This window comes from Nuphar pumila, chromosome 9 (assembly GCF_984573655.1).
Source record: "Nuphar pumila chromosome 9, dmNupPumi1.hap1.1, whole genome shotgun sequence".
Classification (NCBI taxonomy): Eukaryota; Viridiplantae; Streptophyta; class Magnoliopsida; order Nymphaeales; family Nymphaeaceae; genus Nuphar; species Nuphar pumila.
Genome location: NC_143257.1, coordinates 111607814 through 111630773, shown reverse-complemented (window position 1 = coordinate 111630773; position 22960 = coordinate 111607814). Strand labels below are relative to the sequence as shown.

Genomic DNA, 22960 nt, shown 5'->3' with positions numbered 1-22960 from the left:
AAGATGTCAAGTTTCGATTGACGAAGCCAATTACAAACAAAGAGTTATGTCTGAGGGTTATTAAACCCTCACATTCCAAATGCCAATCTTCATTTGCAAAATCTAGGAACAGGCCAAGCAGTCTTAATCTGCGAGTCACGGGAAGACACCAAATTATATGGAAGTATTGAGCTAAAACTCATATGTTTAAGCTTTATCAACTCAATCCGGGCACATATATGTGCTCAGGAAGATTTGTTTGCTAAGGATAAAAAAGCCTTGGATCATGTTATTTCGATCCAAAAATACGAGTTTTTGAGTAATAAAATTTTGATGCATTGTGGGCCATTAATTTTTTGAATCCCTTAAAAACCTGTATCACAAGCATATGATTCAAAACTCATTTTTCACTAAATAAATATTATAAATCACATCCATAAGATTTAATTTACAAAAAAAATATAACACGTATGATTTTAAGCTTAATAGTTCCATATAATTTGGTGCCTTATATATATATACTTGAAAAACTCCTTTTTTTAGGATCCTACCCTCCCAATGTGATCCTACATTTTTGAACGAGTAGAAATACCCTTTCAACATTGTTGAGTTGAAAAAAAAAGCCTAATAACTACTAATAAATCTCTAACGGCTAGTAATTAAAGCTACAGTGACCTGTAAGAATGATTCAATGGCTAGTTGGGTTGGCTATAATGGCCCGTCAAAGAGAGTTAATGAGCTTGGTGCCGTCAATGGATAAAAAACCCAGTCATATGACCCAAAATGACTTTGAAAAGATTAAAAAGTTCATCAAAAGGGCTGGTCAATAGTTAACTATGAAGTTGAACACTAGGAAAGATTCTAGACCATTATGACCATTAAAGAGCGAAGGCAAGGATATTAAAATAGCTTAATCAAAATCATCCCTAGTCAACCAAGACTAGGTTCCTATAATTTTGAGACAATTACCCAACATCAACGACCATTAAAAAACTGAAAGCTATGGTAGCCACAAATTATTAAAATACCACAACTTTTTAGTCAAAAGCATACAAGTCCCTTCGTTCAAACAGCACTAGATGCAATCTAGTTACAAAACCACAAAAAAAAGAAATACAAATGCTGAAAGGTTATTACATCTTCTTATAGAGTCAGCACAGACAATAATGCTACATCACATTCATAAATATTCCTTATCAAACTGATGCATTATGGCCAAGAGTTTGTCGAACCGGCATGCATATATGCACCTCTTTTTAAGAGGACGATAAGGGCTTCCGAACCAGGAAGAAGTACAAGGGAGTGTAGATCTCTTTCCTGAAAAGATAAGAATTAAATGTTTAGAAATGAGTTAACGAGGAATGTAGCTTCTTTACCTATGATTTATGATTCATGACTAAATGGACTGTCTTTTTTATAGGCAAGCAGTCCCCACCAGTTATTATTCAACGTATCATTGGGTTTTGAACCTGCAACGTCCCACCACGAGGAGCACACACAGCTCCTACCAACTGTGCGGAGCCCCTGTTGGTGACTAAATGGACTAAGTCATGTAGCTTGAATGTTCCCCATCTTGTTGGCTCTTTACCAATGGCACCATCTCATCCTGAGTGATATCTCATCACTTAGAATCTTAGATGTTATCCCTTCTATCTTGAGAGTTAATTACATCTAAATGGCTACTTTTTCATGTTTGACAGTCCATAAAAAGGGTCAAACTCAAGCTGCATGAACATCAGGTTTTGCCATCTAATGATGAGGGACTCACAATGGTAAACCCAAGAGAGTTGTCCAGCCCCACAGTGCTACTCAGCTGTCCTGGGTTTGCCAAACTTCATCTTTATATATATTTAATCTGCACTCCTTGCGTGTGCCATTTACGCATGCAAGATTGTATAGGTCATGCAGCAAAGTACGGTGGTACACAGCAAAAGAAAAGAAAAAACAAAAACATTTCACTTGATATTGTAAACAGTGTTGATTATACTTCTATGTTATGATTATGGATATAACTCACCTTCCACCTGCAAGAAGGCCATCCACACCCTTTTGAAGAAATTCAGTAACTTGATAACTTCCTTGAGGTGCCAAGCCCACATATTCAAAAGCCTTGATCTGGACCAGAGATGATCACCAATCATTATTGGAGAGAGAGAAAGAGTCCTGAATTATTATGCAGAATTTTGCACTTGTTTACAAGTTAGGCACGACCCATACACAATGTACACACCAAACTGACAATCAAATGCTCACAATTATGGCAATCATAAGCTTTTGGTGGTGTTGATACTTCCATTCAGGCATACTCATTCTTTAAGTGCATCTCAAATATATATATATATATATATATATAGAGAGAGAGAGAGAGAGAGAGAGAGAGAGAGGAATGAAAACCAATCCACTAAAAAAAATGCAAAACCTACCCAATGGAAAATTTTTGTTTTTTTTTTTTCAAAATTATGACTGTACATGTGTTCAACATGATTGATTTACTAGAACTCGACACTTGGATCATGAATTTTGGATAGAAAAAATTGGTATTTGGAGCTTCAAAAATTTATGAAAATTGTATGTCGTTGATTTTGAAACTTATAAAAATCTATCCATGCATCAAAATCAAATGCTCGAAAAACTGATTCCTACAAAAACAAGCATATAGATCTCAAAATTTTGAAAAAACACCAAAAATCCAATAAAACCTATGGTGGGTAGGTTTAACATGTTTTTAATGGGTAGGTTTTCATTCCTATATATATACTTGGGCATCATTGCACAAAATATTGACAGTTATATCTTTTTATAATGACATGGAATGTATTATGATATACATGTTTACAAATTTGTTTTTTTATTGAGCTAAAGATGCCCCCGTAAGTCAAGAGAGAGAGAGATTAGGAAAGCCACCTATCTAAGGACCCTATGGATATATGAGAGGGCGTCAGTATTCTAGAAAGTTATCACTATGCAGATATTAAATTATCAAGAGAGAGAGAGATAAAAATATAACCATTATTAATAAAAAACAGTTAAATTATAGATAATTTTCAAACTAAAGAGTGTGTATAATTGTATATGAGTGAATGTATGCGACATTCGCAAGAATATATATATAATTTATTCATCAGTAAGAATAGAGTGCACCTAGTAAAATCTTTAATTTTTCAAATTTCTTGTTTTTTTAATCAGACCCCAAAAATATGATCTCCATGTATTTTTGATTTAGTCAAAAAAAGTTTTGGATCATGTGATAATGACTGACATGTAGGTTTTTTCAAAATATTGAAAAGTCAACGCCTACCAAAATTTCTTTATTTAAAAAGTATTATTTTTGTATTCTTATCAAATAAATTATGTTGAACGCTCTCTGGAGTCTTATTTATGGTTTCTACTAGGTAGGTGCAGGTGCTCCTGAGCACTTTAGCATTACTTGTTGAGCAGCGTAATACTTGTTGTACTCCCTTTATGTATTAATTTGTAAATATCACTTTTAGAGGGCCCTGCAATGGAAGAGGGGGTTTGACCCCTTTATCTAGTGTAACCTCTCACCACTCAAGCTAATGAAGTTTATTCTTGCTTTTGCCTCTTTAATCACTCTTGTGCTTTAATATGGTTATCAAAGCCATATAGAGGCTGAAATAGGATTATGGACGGTGATTATTGGAAGAAGAGACGATTAGTTTGGGTTGCTACAGTTCTGCCTCAATTTTCATGCCAGTGACATCAGCATTGGGCATATGGCCGACAATTTCACTCAATGAGGTAGGATTTGGCTTCATCTTAATTTTAGGAGTTCAATGGATAAAAGATCAAGATGATTGGTGGAGATTCAGATTTATTATGATTTTTTCAATGTATTTTTGAAAATATCATCCCTTGTAGTGCATATTTGGGAATTTTGCTTGTTTTGTTCTTATCGGTAGTCTTGGAGGGCGATAAATATATGTAATCTAGTCGTTCTTCTGTAAGAAAGCTTTTAGAAACATTGTCTTGGCAGGATTTGGTGTTTTGGTGAAGTTTTGAAGTGATTTATGTGATCTATTTGGGATGGTAGTTGAGTTTTTTGCTTATCAGTAAATAGTAGAGTTGCTGTATGTTGAATATCGACACCAGATATCGTCATATTTTGATATCCAAGATTTTCTAGGCACTACTGGGTGTTATGAAGCTGTGTGATATATGCTCTTGAGGTAGAAATTTGTTCTTGAAACATATGTCTTGGTACTCTTGGTTCTTTTAGTAGGGTGCTATTCTTGGGTTGTTGTAATAGTCTTATAAACATTGTTTGATAGTTACTTGGCTACTATTACTACTATGTTTGTGCAGATACTTGAATTGTAATTTGAGGGTTGGGTGAGAATGGAGTCTATTTAGATCATTCTCATTAAGTTCGATGGGAATAATGTTGCATATTTGGTTGAATTTATGAGGACGGTGGTTAGGGGTGTTGTCTATATTAGATACTTTGATGGCACAAAATCCAAACCAAAGAAGGGAGATGCCAATTACCATTTTGAGATCTTATAATGGACAAGGATAATGTGAAGGTAAAGTCATGGATCTTGGGTTCGATAGAGTAGAACATTTTATTGAATATCATAAAGAATAAGGCTGCCAAGGATGCTTGGATATATTTCAAACAAGTTTATGAGCAATCCAACTGGGCAAGGAGGTATCAACTAGAACAAGAATTGAAAGTATGAAGGCAAAGAAATAAGTCCACATTCTTCATCGCCCTTTTCTGCCGACATTCGTTCACACTTTGGGAGAGTTATTGGTAGAAGAGACTAAGATCAAGTCTCTTAGCAATCAGTTGCCTGTCAGTTTGAAGGTAGAAGGGAAGGTAGAGGAGGTATTAGATCTAGTGGTGGCAGATGAAACATGAGTTCCATTCAGTGTCATTATCTCAAAGGATTTAGGCACATGAAAAACTCGTGTTTGGTGATGAAGAAAAAGAAGGGTTGTGCAGTTGCAACATCAACTGGAAAGGAGGACTTCAAGCCAAAGGATGCACAACTTGATGGTAGTGGCATTGGTAATCAGGCCAATGATTCCCCTCTAAGCATATGACTGGAGAAGATGCATATCCACTGTCCTCTTTCAGTCTTTCACAAAACCCTCTTCCTCTATTCCTTCCTTCTCTTTTGGTACAAGCTTTGTAGGTATACCTAATTGTTCCTTTGAGTGGTTGATAAACTCAGGAGAATCATGTTACATGACAACTCATCAGTTTATTTTGACCAATTGTTATCCTTGCAGTGGTGCCTTTCACACTGCAGATGAATCATTTATGTCAGTTTCAAAAGTTAATCACATTACAACTAGCTCATATCTTAGGAATAAACTAAATAACTCATGTTTTTCTTGTTCCTTATTTCACTACAAACCTTATTTTCATTACCCAAATTACTAAACTCAATTGTAATGTCACATTCTCTCATGTTGGCTGTGTTGTGAAAAATCAGCTATCGGAGAGGAGGATTCGGTTTTTCCATAGGAAGAGTGATTTATACTACCCGGACTGGATAGACATGAGTGGAGAAGAGATATAAAGTTGGTTTGGGAGCTACCACCATGGATAAGTTAGTTTTATGGTGCCAGAGACTAGGACATATATCTAGTTCTAGATTGCAATATTTGGTGTCTTCGAAGAATCTAGATAGGTTTAAAGTAGAAGTGTCAAGTCGTGTATAAAAGTGTGAAAGTTGTGGATTAACAAAGAATCATGCTTTGCCATTTGAATCTAGGGTTAGAGAGTCTGTTAGTCCTTTCCCTCACTAGTTTTGTCTAAAAGTGGTTCTATTTATTTTGTCACCTTTATTGATGATTGTGCAAAGTACTTCATGAAAAATAAAAATGAATATTTTGAGATCTTAAAGAAATTTTGCTACGATTGAAACTCAATTTTCAACCAAGATTAAAGTTCTTCGTACTGATTATGGTGGAGGGTATATTAGTAGCATGCTTGAAAATCTTTTGTAGGAAAAAAAAATCAAAGCATAAGAAGACATGTCCCTATACACCTAAGAAGAATGGAGTGGCCAAGAGGAACAATAAACATATTTTGAAAACTACTCGAGCTTTACTATTTGGTGGGTGTGTACCCAAGAATTATTGGTCGGACGCGGTGTGTGTGATACTATCAAATCAATTTCATGGCATTAGGAACTCTTAAGGGCTTGTTTGTTTCACTTCCATATAAAGAAAAGGCTTTACATGGGAATGTACATGGATTTCAGAAGAATCTTGCCAACTCAGCCTTTTCATGTGAAAGCTTTTATAGGGGAAAGATATGAAAAGATTTATACATAAAAAGGGATAGGTGGTGGAAAAAATTGGAGCCCACTTGTGCCATCATGACACATTTCCACCCTGATGATTTGATGTTTGTTTTATTGATGGTGGGAAAGGATTACATCATGATTGCTCATCACTTTCCCATGAAAGTTGCATGGAACAAATGAGGCCCAAAGGTATATCCTCATTTCAAAAACTGTATGATAATATCTTGAAATATAAGATGATGAAAGTCTTTGGAAGCATATGCTTTGTGCTTTTGCCTAATTGATAGTGACAAGCTATCACCATGAGCTATTAAATGTTGTTTACTGAGATTTTCTAACGGTAAAAGAATATGTGTTATTTCATAAGTAGACACCCTATTTTGATAAGTAACTCAAATAACAAATAGTAGATTCAAGCAAACATACTCTAGGAGGTAGGGTTGAAATACCATTTTTAGATCAAATAGAGATGGATGAGACAAACAATTTAGAGGCTGATTCTGATCCCCTTCTAACTGATTTAGATCACATAAGTTTAGAGTTACCTTCCACCTCTTCGCCTCCTCAGGTACGTCTAAGTTAAGTGTATTTGTTCTCCTTACTCATTTTGTATCTTATGATTCATTTTCTCATCGACATCATGCATTTTTGCACTAATCTACTCGTATGTTGAGCCTAATTTCTATAAAGAGGCAACCTCTAAAGTGGAGTGGAAATAAACAATAACTAAAGAATTAATGTACCGGAGAGAATCCATGTTTGGAATCTTATAGAACTTTCACCTGAAAAAAATGTGGTTGGATATAAGTGGGTCTACAAGATTAAGACCAAGTCAGATGAGTCAATTTAAAAGTATAAGGCAAGGTTTATCACAAAGGAATATATCTATCAATTTGAAATTGATTTTGCTAAGACATTTGTTTCTATTGCTCACATGACTACCATAAAGATTTTGCTTGTTGTCGCTGTAGTGAGTTCGTATAATTTGTGGCAACTAGATGTAAAGAATGCATTCTTGAATGAAAATTTAGAAAAGGAGGTATACATTGAGTTTCCTCAGGGGTATTCAAATCCGTCAGGCAGAATGCGTAGATTGAAGAGAGCTCTGTATGAGCTTAAATAGGCAGCATGGGTGTGATTTAAAAAATTAAAGTTACCATAAATCCTGCTTTGTTAATGAGAAGTGCACATTACCCTATTATATTGATGATATAATTATTATTATAGGAGTTAGTGTGCAGAAAATAGAAGACATCAAGAAAAGACCGGATGGCTTCTTTGAAATGAAGGATTTGAGAAATTTGAAATACTTTCTTGGTTTAGAAGTTGTATTCTCAAGAAGAGGCATTTGCTTGTTGCAACATAATTGTCCAACTGAACTTGTGGTAAAGGGTAGACTGGCATATAACTCTAAGAGAGTTGCTTCTCTAATGGAGAAGAACCACTGATGGAGAGAAGGCAAAGGATACAATGATATTACAAACAATTAATGGGTAGCTTGATATATTTGTCTATTTTAAGGTATGATATCACATGTAGTTCATGTTGTCAATCAGTTTATAAGCTCTCCTATTTTAGTTCAGCTTGCTGCTGGGTTTAGGATTATTCGGTAAGAGAAAAACACCATGCACTTTATAATGTTTTTTTCTTCATCTTCTTCCATAAACATTAGAGCTTTCCATAATTTAGACTTTGAAGGATCTACTAGAGATCCTCTCTACTATTGAGTTTTGTGTTTTTCTTGGAAGCTATTTAATCTTTTGGAAGAGTAAAAAGTCAACATTGAGTTACTTTATCCACAATTGAAGCAGAGTATAGAGCTATGACTTAGGTTGTAGTTGAATCGTTTGGATAAGGTAGCTTTTGGGAGAGTTTAACTGTTTCAATTTCAGGAAGAACTTCCTTGTACTGTGACATATGAGTGCCATTCATATTGTGAAAAATCTAGAATTTCAAGAGAGAACTAAGTGTATTGAGATAGGTTGTCACTTTACCATGAGGGCATATGAGAATCTAATAACATCTTTAGAGTATGTGGTCTTAAAATAGAAAATTACAAATATTTTTACTAAGAGTCTTGATTTTATGTGCATCATCTCATGTTTGATGGGGAGTGTGAGTAATGTAATGCACGTGTTTTACTGTACATAGTGTTGCTCTTTATATTCATTTTTTATAAAGGTATTCTTGTACTTTTCAATTGTTGTAAAAGTTAAATCATTTTTGTCCTATAGTGGAATGGGGGGGGGGGTGTTGACCCTTTTATCTAGTGTAGCCTCTCATCATTCATGCTAATGAAGTTTTATTTTTTGTTTTTGCCTCTTTCAACTTCTCTTGTGCTACTACTTCATGCTTTAGTATTACACACACACACACACACACACACACACACACACACACACACACACACACACACACACACACTTAAGAAGGGAGATGGTCGACCCTCTTGTTCTCCACTTCAAAATCTGTAAATAGATATCTGACCATGCAGATGTGCTTTTCTGATATGTAGGTAAGATTTTCCTAAGGATGTAAAAATCAGTGGTTCTGAATTTCTAATTTTTTTTATGCTATAAAATCCTACCTACATAAAAAAAGTTTTATGCAAGAGTCTATTTATAGGTTTTCGACCATGGAAAATGACATCTGTATCATCAGATTAGCCAAAAAGCATATCAACGTAAAGATTTTGAAGGAGAGGACATGTGGGTGGACAATTCCCTCCTGCCCCCTGTCTCTCTCTCTCTCTCTCTATATTACTATGTTTTACAAAATGCTTTACACATGAAGTTATAGACTGTGAGTACAAAACTAAAGGTCTAAAGCATGTTATAGAAATATAACTGCCAAATATTAATCAAAGGGTACACAAATAATATTGGGCTCTTAATTCCCAAGTATTAACTATGCATTCATTGGACCAAAGGAGGCTCCGCTTGTATGGTTAGGAGCAGCTAGTGCACGTAACCTTGTGTTGGGACGTTGCAGGTTCAAAACCCAATGGTATAGTTGTATAACTGGTAGGGGTCTGCCTAACCCCAGCTTGCCTTTCAAAAAAACAAAAACTATACATTCATTGGATATGAAACGGGTTGAGTCAAGTTCAAGACTCAATTGATCCATACCTTAAATACCTAAGTATGAATGCTGATATGACATGAGTACGGGAGGCTGGTAGAAGTACCCATGTTACATAGGCCACTATTAACTAACTTGGAAAGAAAGAAAACTTTTACTCTATTGTAGTTGGGCCCAAGTCATAAAACAGGGCCAAGTTAAGGCACAAGGGGCCCAACAACACCTGCGCTTTGCTTAAGCTTGGTACTCAATGAATCTAGATCAAAGGCTCAACCTTAGACAGTCTTTGTATTTGGGTATCTAGTCAAAACCAATCAAGCACAATCACATTTTGAGCAACACCTTTTGCATACTACACATGCCTGACTTTAGCCAGATATCAGGTAAGATCAAGGTAAGGGATACAAGTACCAGAAACAGGTCCTTGCTCTACATGAAATAATGATGCGATCTTAAACACAGTGTCCAACTAATTGCCTACTTGAATAGGCTCAAACCTTCTGTGTGGGCACTTCATTAGTGTATACCGTACATCTACCATCTAGTGAAAGTTATTGCATAAGTCTCACTATTTTCACATGTTATCAATTTTCTAGATAAACTAAAGGAAACTAAACAAACCAAGTTAATAAGAAAAGAACATGCTTCATTATGCATGGATTGCTAGTTTTGAAAAAGGTAAAACGAGATCTTAGTACCATGGTCTTAGTAACGAGACGGCCGACCGCTGTTACACGCAAGTTACCAAGAGAAAACCAACTCGGCTCTAATGGCAAATACCAGGGGACAGGAGAACTCAATGCAAGATCCATTTCTCTCACAATCTGCACGTCAAACAAGAGCCATTTGTGTCCATGTTTTTATGCTTGATGCTGACATTAATATGTCTACTAGAAGTCCAACAAAAGCCAATAAAGTATAAGGCCAACGAATTATGAAGTGTTACCTCAAAGCCAGACTGCTTCAAAGCATCCAGGCACTGCCCAGTTGTTCTTAAATCTGGAAGGCCAATACCAAGCTCTAGTTCTGCCTGTCATGAAAAAAAAAAGTCTCATTCTATTTGTGTTTGTGCATTACCTGATTAAAGAAATATTAATATCATGTCTCCTCTTGGATGTATGGTTCTTTGGGAACAGTTTTTGCAATATTTCAGTAGGTTTTAGATTAAATGGAAATAATCCGTACAACCAATCTGATGCCACCGATGCATTGAGGGGATATTGAATTATTTACAGAAAAGAAGAAGGTAGTCTATAGCTTTCAAGATTAGATGGGTTAGCCATCAAATATCCTGTATCTGCCCATGTTTCCCTTCAAAAATTCAGGGGTTTTAGGAGACAACTTTATTGTATCCCATGTGACATTCTAGAAAATACAAGTTAAGTGCTACTCATTTAAAATAAAAAAACAAGCACATAAGCATGATCTCCAATAGGGTGTTAAAAAATGCATGCACTGAATAACTTCATTTCAGGTCATCACCTTTATTTTCTGGTGTTCAAGGTTGTTGGGGTCGTAGGAGCTTGTCAGACATAACTCATATGCAGCAAAACACTGACCAGGCTTTAAAACTCTATAGACCTCCTTGTAGCATTCGACCTATTTCCACCAAATCATATCATCAAATTAAATTACGGAATCTTATCAATCAACATTCAGTGTCAACAGACTCAACACTATTATATTAAAGGCAAAAAAAAAGAAAAGAAAAGCCTAGCAGGGAAATGAGAACACATACTGCATTTGGAGAATAGCAGGTGGCTTCAATTGCATATATTGCATCAAAAGTATCGTCAGGAAAAGGCATTTTCATGTAGTCAGCCTATGGCAAAAACATGAGAAGTTAATTTGTCACATGTCACGTCTCTCAAACATGATCTGTGCAAAATGGTGCCGTTTTTTTTTTTTCGTTAATTGAACGGAGAAACCGTGTGAGGGATTGGAAAACTCCATGAGCATACAAAACTATACTCTTACTATAATAGAGTTTAAACTCTAAAACAGCAAAGAAACTACCAAGAAGAAAATTTGAAATATTGGCACAAGAAGAAGAAGAAAAAGAAAAAAAAAAAGAAAAAATGGTAGTCATATTTAAGGAAAACCAACCTTTACAAAATTACAGAGCTTGTCCACTCCATTTACACGGTTAAGCACCTGTTTTGTGATGAGCAATTTAGCACAATAAGCTTAGAGGTCAAATAATAAGGTTCTGTCTTTTGTATGAAAAGAAAGGTCATATTAGAAATTCTGGAAATTGCATGTGCATATAAAGTAGATCTTTTCCTCAGTACCAGGTCACTACAATTTCCCAAAAGAACATATTCTGGTCCGGTGCATAAAATATTACTGGTTTCATTTCCTATAGACTGTAATCTCTCTCTCTCTCTCTCTCTCACACACACACACACACACACACACACACACACACATTTAGGAGGGAGTAGGTGATCCGGAGCACCTACTCCCTCCTAATAAAAACATTCAATTTTAAAAAATTTTGATCTTTTTTTTTTGTTGATCAGACCCTATAGATATAATCCTCCAGAATTATTTAGTAGAAAACGAGTTTTGATCACATGCTCATGGCCTACATGTAGGCTTTTAAGATCTTCAAAAATCAATGGTTTACAATGTACTAAAATTTCATGAATTAAAAAACCTATTTTATGTCCAAAAAACATGATCTAATACATGATTTCTATCAAATAAACTATGTTGAGTACATCTATAAGGTCTGATTGATAAGATGCAGGCTACAATTATGAATTTTGGTAGGTGGGAAGAGGTGCTCCTGCGTAGCATTACACACACACACACACACACACACACACACACATATATATATATATACAACTACTACTAATAATAAAAGCTTTCAATTTAAAAAAAAATTAAACTTTATTTTTTGTTGATCAGACCCTATAAATATAAACTACCAAGTATTATTTAGTAGAAAACAAGTTTGATCACATGATTATGGCCTACATGTAGGTTTTTTAAGATCTTCAAAAATCAATGGCTCACAATGTACCAAAATTTCATGAATTAAAAAACCTATTTTTATATCCAAAAAACAGATATATGTTCTAGTCATGTCCCATCTTCATTAGGCCCCAAGTTAGGTCCGAGCAGAAAACGTGGCCGCAGGTGATTTTTGATTGATCTAAACAAATGGATGTGTTCATCATAGTTTACTTAGTAGTTAATATGCATTCAATTAGGTATTTTTCCTGCACGTGTTTTTTTGGAGGGGTGAAAATTCAGCGACGCATATTGTGCTAAAATTTGATGATAGAAGATCCTATTCTTTTTTTTGGAAAATTGATTCAATCCTAAACATGTTCCTTGGTAAATAAACAATTGTTTGTGGATACATCTACTGACCTACAGACAGGTTCAGATTCGATGGAAAACACCTGCAACCACGTAGGTTTTTTACCAGGACCTAACTTTGGACCTAACAAAAATGAGACTTGCACACACACATACATGGTAGCTGCCTACCACTTTTCAGGCCTACCTCCAGCCTACCACGAATGAACGGGCCATTTTCAGACTGTTTTTCACAAATCTGACCCCATATGTCTTTAGCATGGTCAATTTGCTAGGAGACACTACTTGGATCATGTTCGACAAACAACATTATAAAATCTGACCCCATACGTCTTTAGCTATGAAATTTTTAGACCATCAATTTCTAAATCTTATAAAAACCTACCCACGTGTTAGAATCGGGCATCCAAGAGTTGATTCCTATAAAATTAAGCATGTAGATCACTTCTGGACAGTCAGATTTAAAGAAAACATGAAAAAATCCTTTAAAATCCTGATAGGCTAGTGGTAGGACAATAAATTGGTAGGCAGCTACCACCTCCTCTCTCTCTCTCTCTCTCTCTCTCTCTATATATATATATATATATATATATATATATATATATATATATATATATATATATAGGAAGATCCATGTCATCAAATAGGGGGTTAAGCGATGAACAACACTCGAACATGTGGCTGTATGCCGCATGTCCAAAAAAAAAGCTTTTAGTGGTGTTTTATGACCGTCGCTAAAGAGTGTATATAGCAACAAAAATTGTACTGTTGATCGCATGCACGATCAGCAGCAAAAAATCGTCCACTATCATCAGATGATTTGTGTCCGACGATATGTGTTACTCTCTTTTCATATATATATTTATGATCATTCATTTTTGTTTATGTTAGTTTTTTTATTATTAAGTAATTTTCTACAAAAAAGCCACTTCTTTTAGAATCAATTGAGATATTTCTACACTATGTTTGCATGTGTGTGCGCCCGTGCACATGCACATGCTACTCGCGCATTTAAACCAAGCTTTAAAAAAAAATACAATTAATCCACTACAATTTCCACTCAATAAATATTTTGAAATGCTTATTAAATTTTCATAAGCAAACTCATCATATGCTCAAACTCACAACCAAAAAAGAAAGAAGGCTTACAGTTCCTCTTGATATCTGGTATTCATTGTTGTTCAACCCCGTAATAGATGCAAGACTGCAAATATGTCAATAAAAAGACATATAAACCTTTAAATATCTTTTCTGCGGAGTATATCACAAGATAACTAACATAGTTGAGAAAATTTACTGTTTCAGTTCACTGCAATGTGTTCATAAATTTAATACAAAAAAAGTATTAAAATATGAAATCTAGAAAACATTTTTGTCAAATGTTATACAGTGGTATCTCTTTTGCTTTCTTTGAGAGGCAAGCTGGGGTTAGGCATTAAGTGGTATCTCTCATATATATGTTATGAACTAAACAGAAGAAATATGAAATAGAAGACGAAAATGTACATGGTTTGGCTTATAGCCTACATCCACATAGAAGAACCCAACAAGAAATTCATTAAGGCACAACACAACAAGAAATTCATTAAGTTATATGCACACACACAGAAAACCTGAAGAATCCAGGTATATATAGATTTATAAGGGTCCACAAAAGGAAAGTGAGATTAGGGCTGAAGTAATTAGGTTTTTAGGAGTCCCAACAGTCACTTAGACTATGAACAAACACTTCGGGTGAAGGGCTACATGGATGAGTTGGCATCCGTGCCTTCATGGGAATTTGATCAGTCCCCTCAATTTGGCAACTTATGTCGATAAGTCCCAACTTGGTTAAGTAATGCTTAGAAACCGGTTGCACCCTATAGTTTTGGTAAAGATGTCGGCAAGCTGCTCTTCGCTTTTGACATGCGGTTGATTCCAGTTTGGATCTTTTCCTTGAAGAAGTGACAATCAACTTTAATATTCTTGGTCCATTCATGGAACAGAGGCTTAGCTCCTATGAGAATTATTGCTTGATTATCAAATTTCGTTTGGAGTGAATATGGGTTTGAGATATCCATGTCTTCTAATAAGGCTTTGATCCATATGAGTTCACAAGTGGTGGCGGCGATGGCCCGGTACTTAGCCTCATCATGCTTTGTTTCTTGCTCCTCCATGCAACAAGATTGTCACTAACCAGAGTGCAATAGCCAGATGTTGATATTATGTTATTGGGGTCACCAGGCCCAATCTAGATAAGTGCAGTGATTTTTGTATGTCAATTTATTTTAAAAAAGATACCTTTTGCTGAGAATTTATAGTACCTTGGTATTCGATCAGCTGTTTATAGATGCAGTACTCTAGGCACATGCATAAACTGACTCTAGAGATATGACTACATATATTACATCAGACCTTGTTACTGTTAAGTATATGGCCATGGCTTGATACTTGGCCTCAACACTGGATTTTGCGACAAAGCTTTGCTTCTTGCCCCTCCATGCAACAAGATTGTCACTAACCATAGTGCAATAGCCAGATGTCGATATTATGTTATTGGGGTCACCAGCCCAATCTAGATACGTGAATCCAGTGATTTTTGTACGTCAATTTATTTTCAAAAACATACCTTCTGCTGAGAATTTCAAGTACCTTAGTATTCGATCAGCTGCTTATAGATGAAGTACTCTAAGAACATGCATAAAATGACTTATGAGATTGACTACATATATTATGTAAGGCCTTGTTACTGTTAAGTATATGAGCCATTCGATAGGTTTGCAGCCTAAAGTACTGGTTTCCTTTAGAATTTTCAGGGCATATTTCCTTTGGCAAATGAATACTCTTTTCTTGAAGTGGGCAACTTCAATTCCAAGAAAATACCCAAGTTGGCCAAGCTCTTTGATCTGAAACCACTCGTGAAGATCACTTTAAATTCTAGATTGATTGTGAGTCATCTCAAGCTACAATGATGGATTACCAAGTTTGACAAACTTGGAGTAGTAAGGAGAACTCCTTTTGAACCCAATGCTTATAAGAGCAGTATTTAGCTTTGAGAACCATGCTTTTGATGGTTGTTGAGGCCATATATGGCCTTATTAAGCCTATATACCAGCTTCTTTCTTCCTTCATTGGGATGTCCTAGTGGTAGGCTCATATAAACATCTTTCTCTAAGTTCCGATGCAAGAAATAATTTTTTTACACTAAGTTGGTACAACTGTCAATTTTTTGTTAGCGGTTACAAACAAGAGAATTCAGACAGTTCATTTGGAGTGAATGTTTCATGGTAATCAACTCCTTCAAATTGAGTTGAAGCCCTTGGCCACAAGTCTCGCCTTGTATCACTTGATGGCGCCATCACTTTGGTATTTGATTTTGTAAGTCCATTTTCATCTACAAGCTTTTTTCTAGGTGGGAGCTCAATGATTTCCCATTTTTTGTTCTTTTTTAAAGCAGCCAATTCTTTGTCCTCAGACCAAGAGTTGGCCTCTTGGAATGTGTAGGTTCAGTATGAGATTATACATTGTAATTGTATGATGTGTCAGCTCTCGAGAAGTCCACAAATGACACATTTCATTCGATTGGATGAACCACATAATAATGAACAATAGGTATAGCAGTTGCTTAGCTTAATGGATGATCGAAGCTTTCTGATAGATCATTGGACTTGAAAGTGTTCAACATTTTCGGCTTGTAGGTCAGGAGCTATGGTCTCACCACTCATATGTCCATGGTCCTGCTCAATGGAAGTAGTAATGACTCGAGGATTTTTTACAATATCTGTGTTTTTTTTTTGGTGAAAGGTTTGGTGGGTATGGTATTGTGTTCACTTCAAATTGCTCCCTTTTGAAGAAATCAACATCTCTAGAGGAACATTTTTTTAGTTTTGGGATCATAACATTTGTACCCCATTTTGGAAGATGAGTAACCCAGGATTTGCAAAGACACTAGTTTTTACTTAAGGATATTGGTCATGGGACTCTTGCCTCCAAGTTGTTAACTACGAAGTTTTGACTATGTAGAATGCAGTAGAAATGGCACCAGACCAATAAATTTTGGAGACATTTATGTGAATCATGAAGGCTCAGACCACATTCAAGAGGTGCCTACTTTTCGATCGTGTGGCAACCCCATTTTTTTTTTGGGGGGGGAGGGGGGGGGGGGGCGGGGAGGGGTTCAACGCATGTAGTCTGGTGGTTGATGCCATGGTTGACAAGGTCCTCAGAGAATGGTTTATTGACATATTCTGTGCCATTGTCTAAGTGAACAACTTTGACTTTGACATCAAACTAGGTGTGACCATGTTTTGAAATTCTCTAAATATAATGAGGACTTCACTTTTGTGTTTAATGAAATATATCAATGTCGATGCATGAATAACATCACAAAATATAAAATAACTGGAACATGACTTGATCGGGGCAGGACTATACACATTAGAATGAACCAACTTAAAAGGTTTTTCACATATAGTTTCAAAGGTACTGAAAGGAATTATTGTTTGTTTTGAATATTGCCAAGCATCACATGAATCAAAGCATGGAGTGGTAGGTCATGGTTTCCAAATCCATCAAGTAGAAACCATCAACCTTTACCAATCACTTGGTGTACAAATCCTAAAGAATAACTAGCATAGAAGAGAAAATAGAAACACAATTATGACTTTTGGTAATTTTACTGACAAACAATAAACTCACAGGGAATGAATGAATGTAAAGGGCATCAGACAGTTTGACATCACTGAGAAGGTTGACAAACAATAAACCCCTGTTTGAATTTAAGGTTGCATTATTTCTGGGTCATTCGTACAATTCCAACAATTTTCTTTCATGTGCTCGAGCTTCTTGCAATGAGAGCAATGTGGTTGGATGCAACCATGAGCATGCCTGCCTGCAGTGGTTTTAGGTGGTGGCAGTGACAACAACCTGATTTTTGGCTACTTCATAACTTTCCTTTGGTAGCACAAACAATATTGAATGTAGGAAGGTCAAGTGCCACAAAGATTTGACTTTTCAATGAGTCGTAGTCTTCGGCAAGGGTTTTGAAAATTTTGTCTTCCTCTATTCTCTTCTTTATGGTATCTAGGACGGTGAATACTAGGGATGGCAGTGGAACGGGGGAAACAGAGCCCCACCCCGCCTCGCCCCGTTTGGACCGGGGATGGATGACATGAAACGGGGATGGAGGCGGGGATGGAGGTTAAAATCAACACCCATGCGGGATGGAGGCGGGGATAGACTTACGCTTTCCCCGTCCCCGATCTTTCTTTAGAGATGACAGTAGACCGAGGAGAAACGGGGCCCGGCCCGCCCTGCCTTGCCTCAGACCTGGGATGGAGAACATGAAACGGGAATGAAGGTTAAAATTAAAACCAGTACAGGGATGGAGGCAAGTATGGAGGGTAGAATTTTGAGATGAGATGGAGTGGAGACCTTATCCCCCGGCCTCGCCCCAGTCCACTGCCATCCCTAGTGGATACAGAACGATTGCAGAGCGCTTGGTATATGCTAGCGATATTGTTTTACTCACCGTATACATCTTTCAGGGCAATCTTCTTGGTTGTGTTGAGTAAAATAAATCCCTAGGCAATATTGGGTTCCATGGGGCTGAGGAGCCAAGACATTACATACGGTTTCCTAACCCCCATTGATCATAGTCAGGAACATTAGCCTTAGGGGAAGTGACTTTACCGTTGATGAATCCAAGTTTGGATTTTCTCCTTAGAAAGAACATTGCAGCTTTAGACCATGATAGGTAGTTGGTCCCGTTAAGGAGGGACCGTAATTATTTTCAACAAAGGATTTTGTTCCTGAACAACTACTTTTGGGTGAGGTTTGTGGTGGTTACCGTCCTTATTCAATTTATCATTACCACTCATAATGATAAGTGATGGGGATATCTGGTTGATGGTGAAGAGTTGACAACAATGCGTAGTGCAACTTCCATGTAATAACAACCATTACAGTGCTTAGTCCGCACAACCTCGAATGAAGAATAAAGAGATTGTCCCATGCAATGAAAGAGCACAACAATGCTCAGTTTGCATAACCCCGAATGAAGAATAAAATCTTGTTTCACCAAGGAGGGAGGGTAGGTTATGGCCACTCTGATACCATGTTAAGTGGTATCATTCACATATATGTTATGTACGAAAAAGAAGAAATATGAAATAGGAGACGAGAATGTAAATGGTTCGGCTTACAACCTACATCCATGGAGAATAGCATAACAAGAAATTTATCAAGTGATATGCACACGCATAGCCAACTTGATGTATCTAGGGATATATAGATTTACAATGGTTCATGAAAGGAAAGTGAGATAAGGCTGAAGTAATGAGATTTTGAGGAGCCCTAACAACAACTTAGAATAATGAAGAGGCACCTCGGGTGAAGGGGTGCATGGGTAGGCGAGAACAGTCTCTTGTGCTTTCATAGGATTTTTAACAGTAGATATAATACTCTATATTTTAGAGTTTTATTTCTAAGCTTATTTATCCTACCATTTTGTAGCAAGACCCATGATGTCCTAACATTTCTTTGTTAGGAGGTAATTCACCATCTATCATCAAATATGAAGGATAAAGTGGTGGTATAGACTTCTGATAATTTTTTGGATAATCCACGCTAAAAAACAAGAGAAGGGGCATGCAATTTCATTTTATTCTTCACCTTAGCCCTAGTTCCAGATGCCAACAAAATAAAATTATAAATATGCTTTTCTCTAAGTTAAATGTGTATGAATCCAAATAGGATCATCATAATGAATAAGTTTAAAACACTACTTAGAAGAAGAGTTCTGATATGTAAAATAGAGTTTTGATTTGAAAATACCTGAATCTGGAAATTTCTCGAAGTGGTCCTCCAATACCACAACCAACATCCAACACCTACAGTAAAAAAGCATTCAAGTTCCACACTACCATCTACATGAAAGAATATGAGGAACTCGCCAATAATTACTGAACAAATCCTTTCTAGATGCACCTTCATTCCAGGTTCCAAACAAAGTTGTAAAGCAATAAAGTGTTGATGACGCCTGATACTTTCTTGAAGAGATTCTCCTTTCCATCTACAAAATGCATGAGTTTCAGGTCACTTTAACAAAACAACATTCAACATGAAGATTCGAAAAACTACAGCAAAAGGTAAATCTGCCATTTTTAGCAAGAGTTCTCTTGCATGTAATTTTGTACTCATGAAAAGTGAATGCACATATGAACTTATCAAAAACATATTGATCAATGTAAGAAAAGTAGGAGTGCCCACCTTGAAGCAAAATGAAAAGACTCCCCCCAAGCAAATTCAGTGAAGCTTGTCACAAGATCAAAATACTTGTTCACCTGGAAGAGGAATGAGGAAAAGCACACGTATCTAATGCAAATTGCAACAGAAAAAAGGTACTTATATTTTAAATGAAATGCTGATTAAGACTCAAGAACTGAACAGATTTCAAAGATGCACAACACCATCATTATTCATGTTGCAGTAGTCTAAACTGAATGTCCATTAAGCAATATAAACAATACACTTTAAGTTTTAGCCTTTTGTTGTAGTGTATATTACATTGTGACATTGAAATTCACTAGTTAATGCTAGGAACTGTTACCTTTTTTTATGACGAGGAATCCTCTCCAAGAACCGGGCCACTTAATGGGCCCACCCCCTGGGAGGTAAACCCTGGGTGGGGTCATCGACACCCAAGCCTTACAGAGCCCACCAGCTAAAGGCACCCGCACTCAGTGGGAGTCAAACCTGGGACTAAGGGTCCCCAGGCCCATTGTCGCTCGGGTAACTCAGCAGGTGTATATTACCAATATTAAATTAGACAAGGGAAAATACCCAATATGAAATCAGAAAAGTCCCTATTAATTAACATCTAATTAGGACCAATTCTCTTGCAAAAAAAGAAGTCTAAAATCAAGTCAAATCTATATTTTGCTGATCCACGAATGGCAGTGCATGAAAAAGAAAACATTTAGTTTCCTATCAACTTCATTTGCATTTTTCCCCCTTCCTTTATTTAAATGATGGATTGATTATAGGACTTCCTCTTGCTTGATAGTACTCTGACACATCAACATTGGGATGAATTAGGCATTTATCTAGGCTCACAAAATTTTTTATGTTCCTCAGCTCAACAAGTTATAGTGAAGTCAAACTAATCAAATCTTATTTCTCCGTCTGATTTACACAAAACGTTTTGAGATACAATCAGATTTTAACGATATCATACCACATTTAAAAAGGATATTAATTACACTTACTAATCTGGAAATAAGTCAATACTCAATGGAAACTGTTCATTGAATTTGCAAAAAAGGCAGAGGAAAGAATATCCAATCACATTTGTAACTTTTGATATGCATCCATACGATACTAGGGATGGCAGTGGACCAGGGGAAAACAGGGCCCAGCCCCGCCCGGCCTTGCCCCATTTGGATCGTGGATGGAGGACATGAAATGAGGATGGAGGCGGGGATGGACTTACGCTTTCCCCCATCCCACCTCGTCCCCGATCCATGTTAGTAAAATGCTAAAATACTCTTTTAAGAATGACAGTAGATGGAGGAGAAATTGGGCCCCGCCCCGCCCCACCCTGCCTCGCCCCCAGGGGCGTAGCTAAGGGGGGGGGGGGGGCAGGACTGGGCTGTAGCCCAGTCCTGCCTCCCCCAAACAGTTAATTTTTTTTTTTTAAAGCCCAGTCCTAGCCCTGCCCTGATTCCATATGAAATAGATTTTTATCCATTTTTTAGCCCAGCCCTGACTGCAGCAAATAGTTTGATTTGTCCATATGAAATAGATTTTTATTAATAATTGTAGCCATTTTTTATTTTATCTCAAAAAAAAATTTTTCGGGGCCGCTGCCTCCGAACCCCCGACCATCACGCAAATAATTTTTTTTTCTAAAACCCTGTTTGCCCCCCTCTCACATGAATCCTAGCTACACCCCTGCTCGCCCCATATGGACCGGGGACGGAGGACATGAAATGGGGACGGAGGTTAAAATAAAAATCTATGCGGGAATGAAGGGCAAAATTTTGAGACGGGCTGGGAGTAAAGACCTTGCCTCCCACCCCCACATCCGTCCACTGCCATCCCTATACAATGCCAATGAGTGGAAGAAGTAGAAGCAAGCATAAATTCTTGATATTTATTTCTTAAAATAGATCATCAAACAAACATATAAAAATTCAAAAGAAGCGAATCAACTTGGGCTACTTCATTTAATGTTTGAGGTACTATCAATTCACAAATCAGAAATGCAAGTGCTGTTTGAAGAACTATGGCTTTTAGCGGTTAATAGCTTATTCATTAAAATTACTATCACGAAAAAAAGTATAACCATAAAAAGAAGGAATTAAGAACAAAAGGGAAGGAAATACAAATCCAGATACATTTTTTTTTGTTTGAAAAGAAATGTTACCAGATCTGCATAGTTAGTTTTTCTGTCCTCCTCTTTACCTCCAAAAGAAGCATGATATTTCTCATATCTAACATATCACAAGAGTAAAAGGTCAAATTATATAAACAAGAATATAAATATGCAGATTAATTGCACATAGTGCAAATAAACAAGAGAAACGAATAAAAGAAAAAATTACTATGGGCATGACAAACAGAATACAATAGTTCAAATTTTTATCAGGCAACTACTTGATCAGCATCTGATGCTTATGAAAATTAAAATATTATTCTTTTGATAATATTAAAAAAATTAATAACATATATATCTTTTCATTGTGCTGAGTATCTAATCAAGTGTTTTTACCTCTTGTTACAGAGTACGCCCATATAGTCAAGGTGATCCCTTCATCCCAAAACCAAGATTTCACAAATCAAGCAATGTACCAAATTGTCCTTAAAATGGCATGAATTGTAATATATATATATATATATATATATATATATATATATATATATATATATATATATATATATATATATATATATATTCTTACCAGTGGATATCAGCCAGTGGGTTTTTCATACTACGATATTTTCCCAATTTTTCACCATTTTAAAAGTGGGTTTTATTTTGGGATTAAGCAATGAATTTCAAAGGCCAACAGCTTCAAACATCACCCCTTCCATGATTGTTATTGCCATATTCAGAAAAATATTTTGAAGAATGCTTCTTTTAATCGTGTTTATTGCCTCTCCAAAAATAAACCTGGTTGACTATCTAAGATAGCCTAGACAAATCTTGATGTGTCCCTTGCTGCATAGCTGCCCATTGATATTTTGAAATTTATATTTATCTCGAGTTTTTTCGGGAAATTATTGGCTTAAAATAAAAAAATTAA

General features: G+C 36.3%; 1 protein-coding gene across 1 annotated transcript in view; it reads right to left on the bottom strand.

Annotated features, from left to right (window-relative positions):
* Positions 1-985: 985 nt before the first annotated feature.
* LOC149828882 (cycloartenol-C-24-methyltransferase 1-like) overlaps positions 986-22960 on the bottom strand; it is a 28229-nt gene continuing 6254 nt past the window's right edge. Inside the window, exons 3-14 of the mRNA XM_090017779.1 lie at positions 22081-22147; positions 19923-19996; positions 19641-19725; positions 19488-19543; positions 13824-13878; positions 11448-11495; positions 11080-11163; positions 10824-10940; positions 10288-10371; positions 10040-10165; positions 1997-2094; positions 986-1296 (exon numbers count right to left, since the gene is read on the bottom strand). Of these exons, the coding sequence (XP_089873905.1) occupies positions 1236-1296; positions 1997-2094; positions 10040-10165; positions 10288-10371; positions 10824-10940; positions 11080-11163; positions 11448-11495; positions 13824-13878; positions 19488-19543; positions 19641-19725; positions 19923-19996; positions 22081-22147 (955 nt within the window). The 3' untranslated portion in view covers positions 986-1235. The remainder of the gene's footprint in view (positions 1297-1996; positions 2095-10039; positions 10166-10287; positions 10372-10823; positions 10941-11079; positions 11164-11447; positions 11496-13823; positions 13879-19487; positions 19544-19640; positions 19726-19922; positions 19997-22080; positions 22148-22960) is intronic.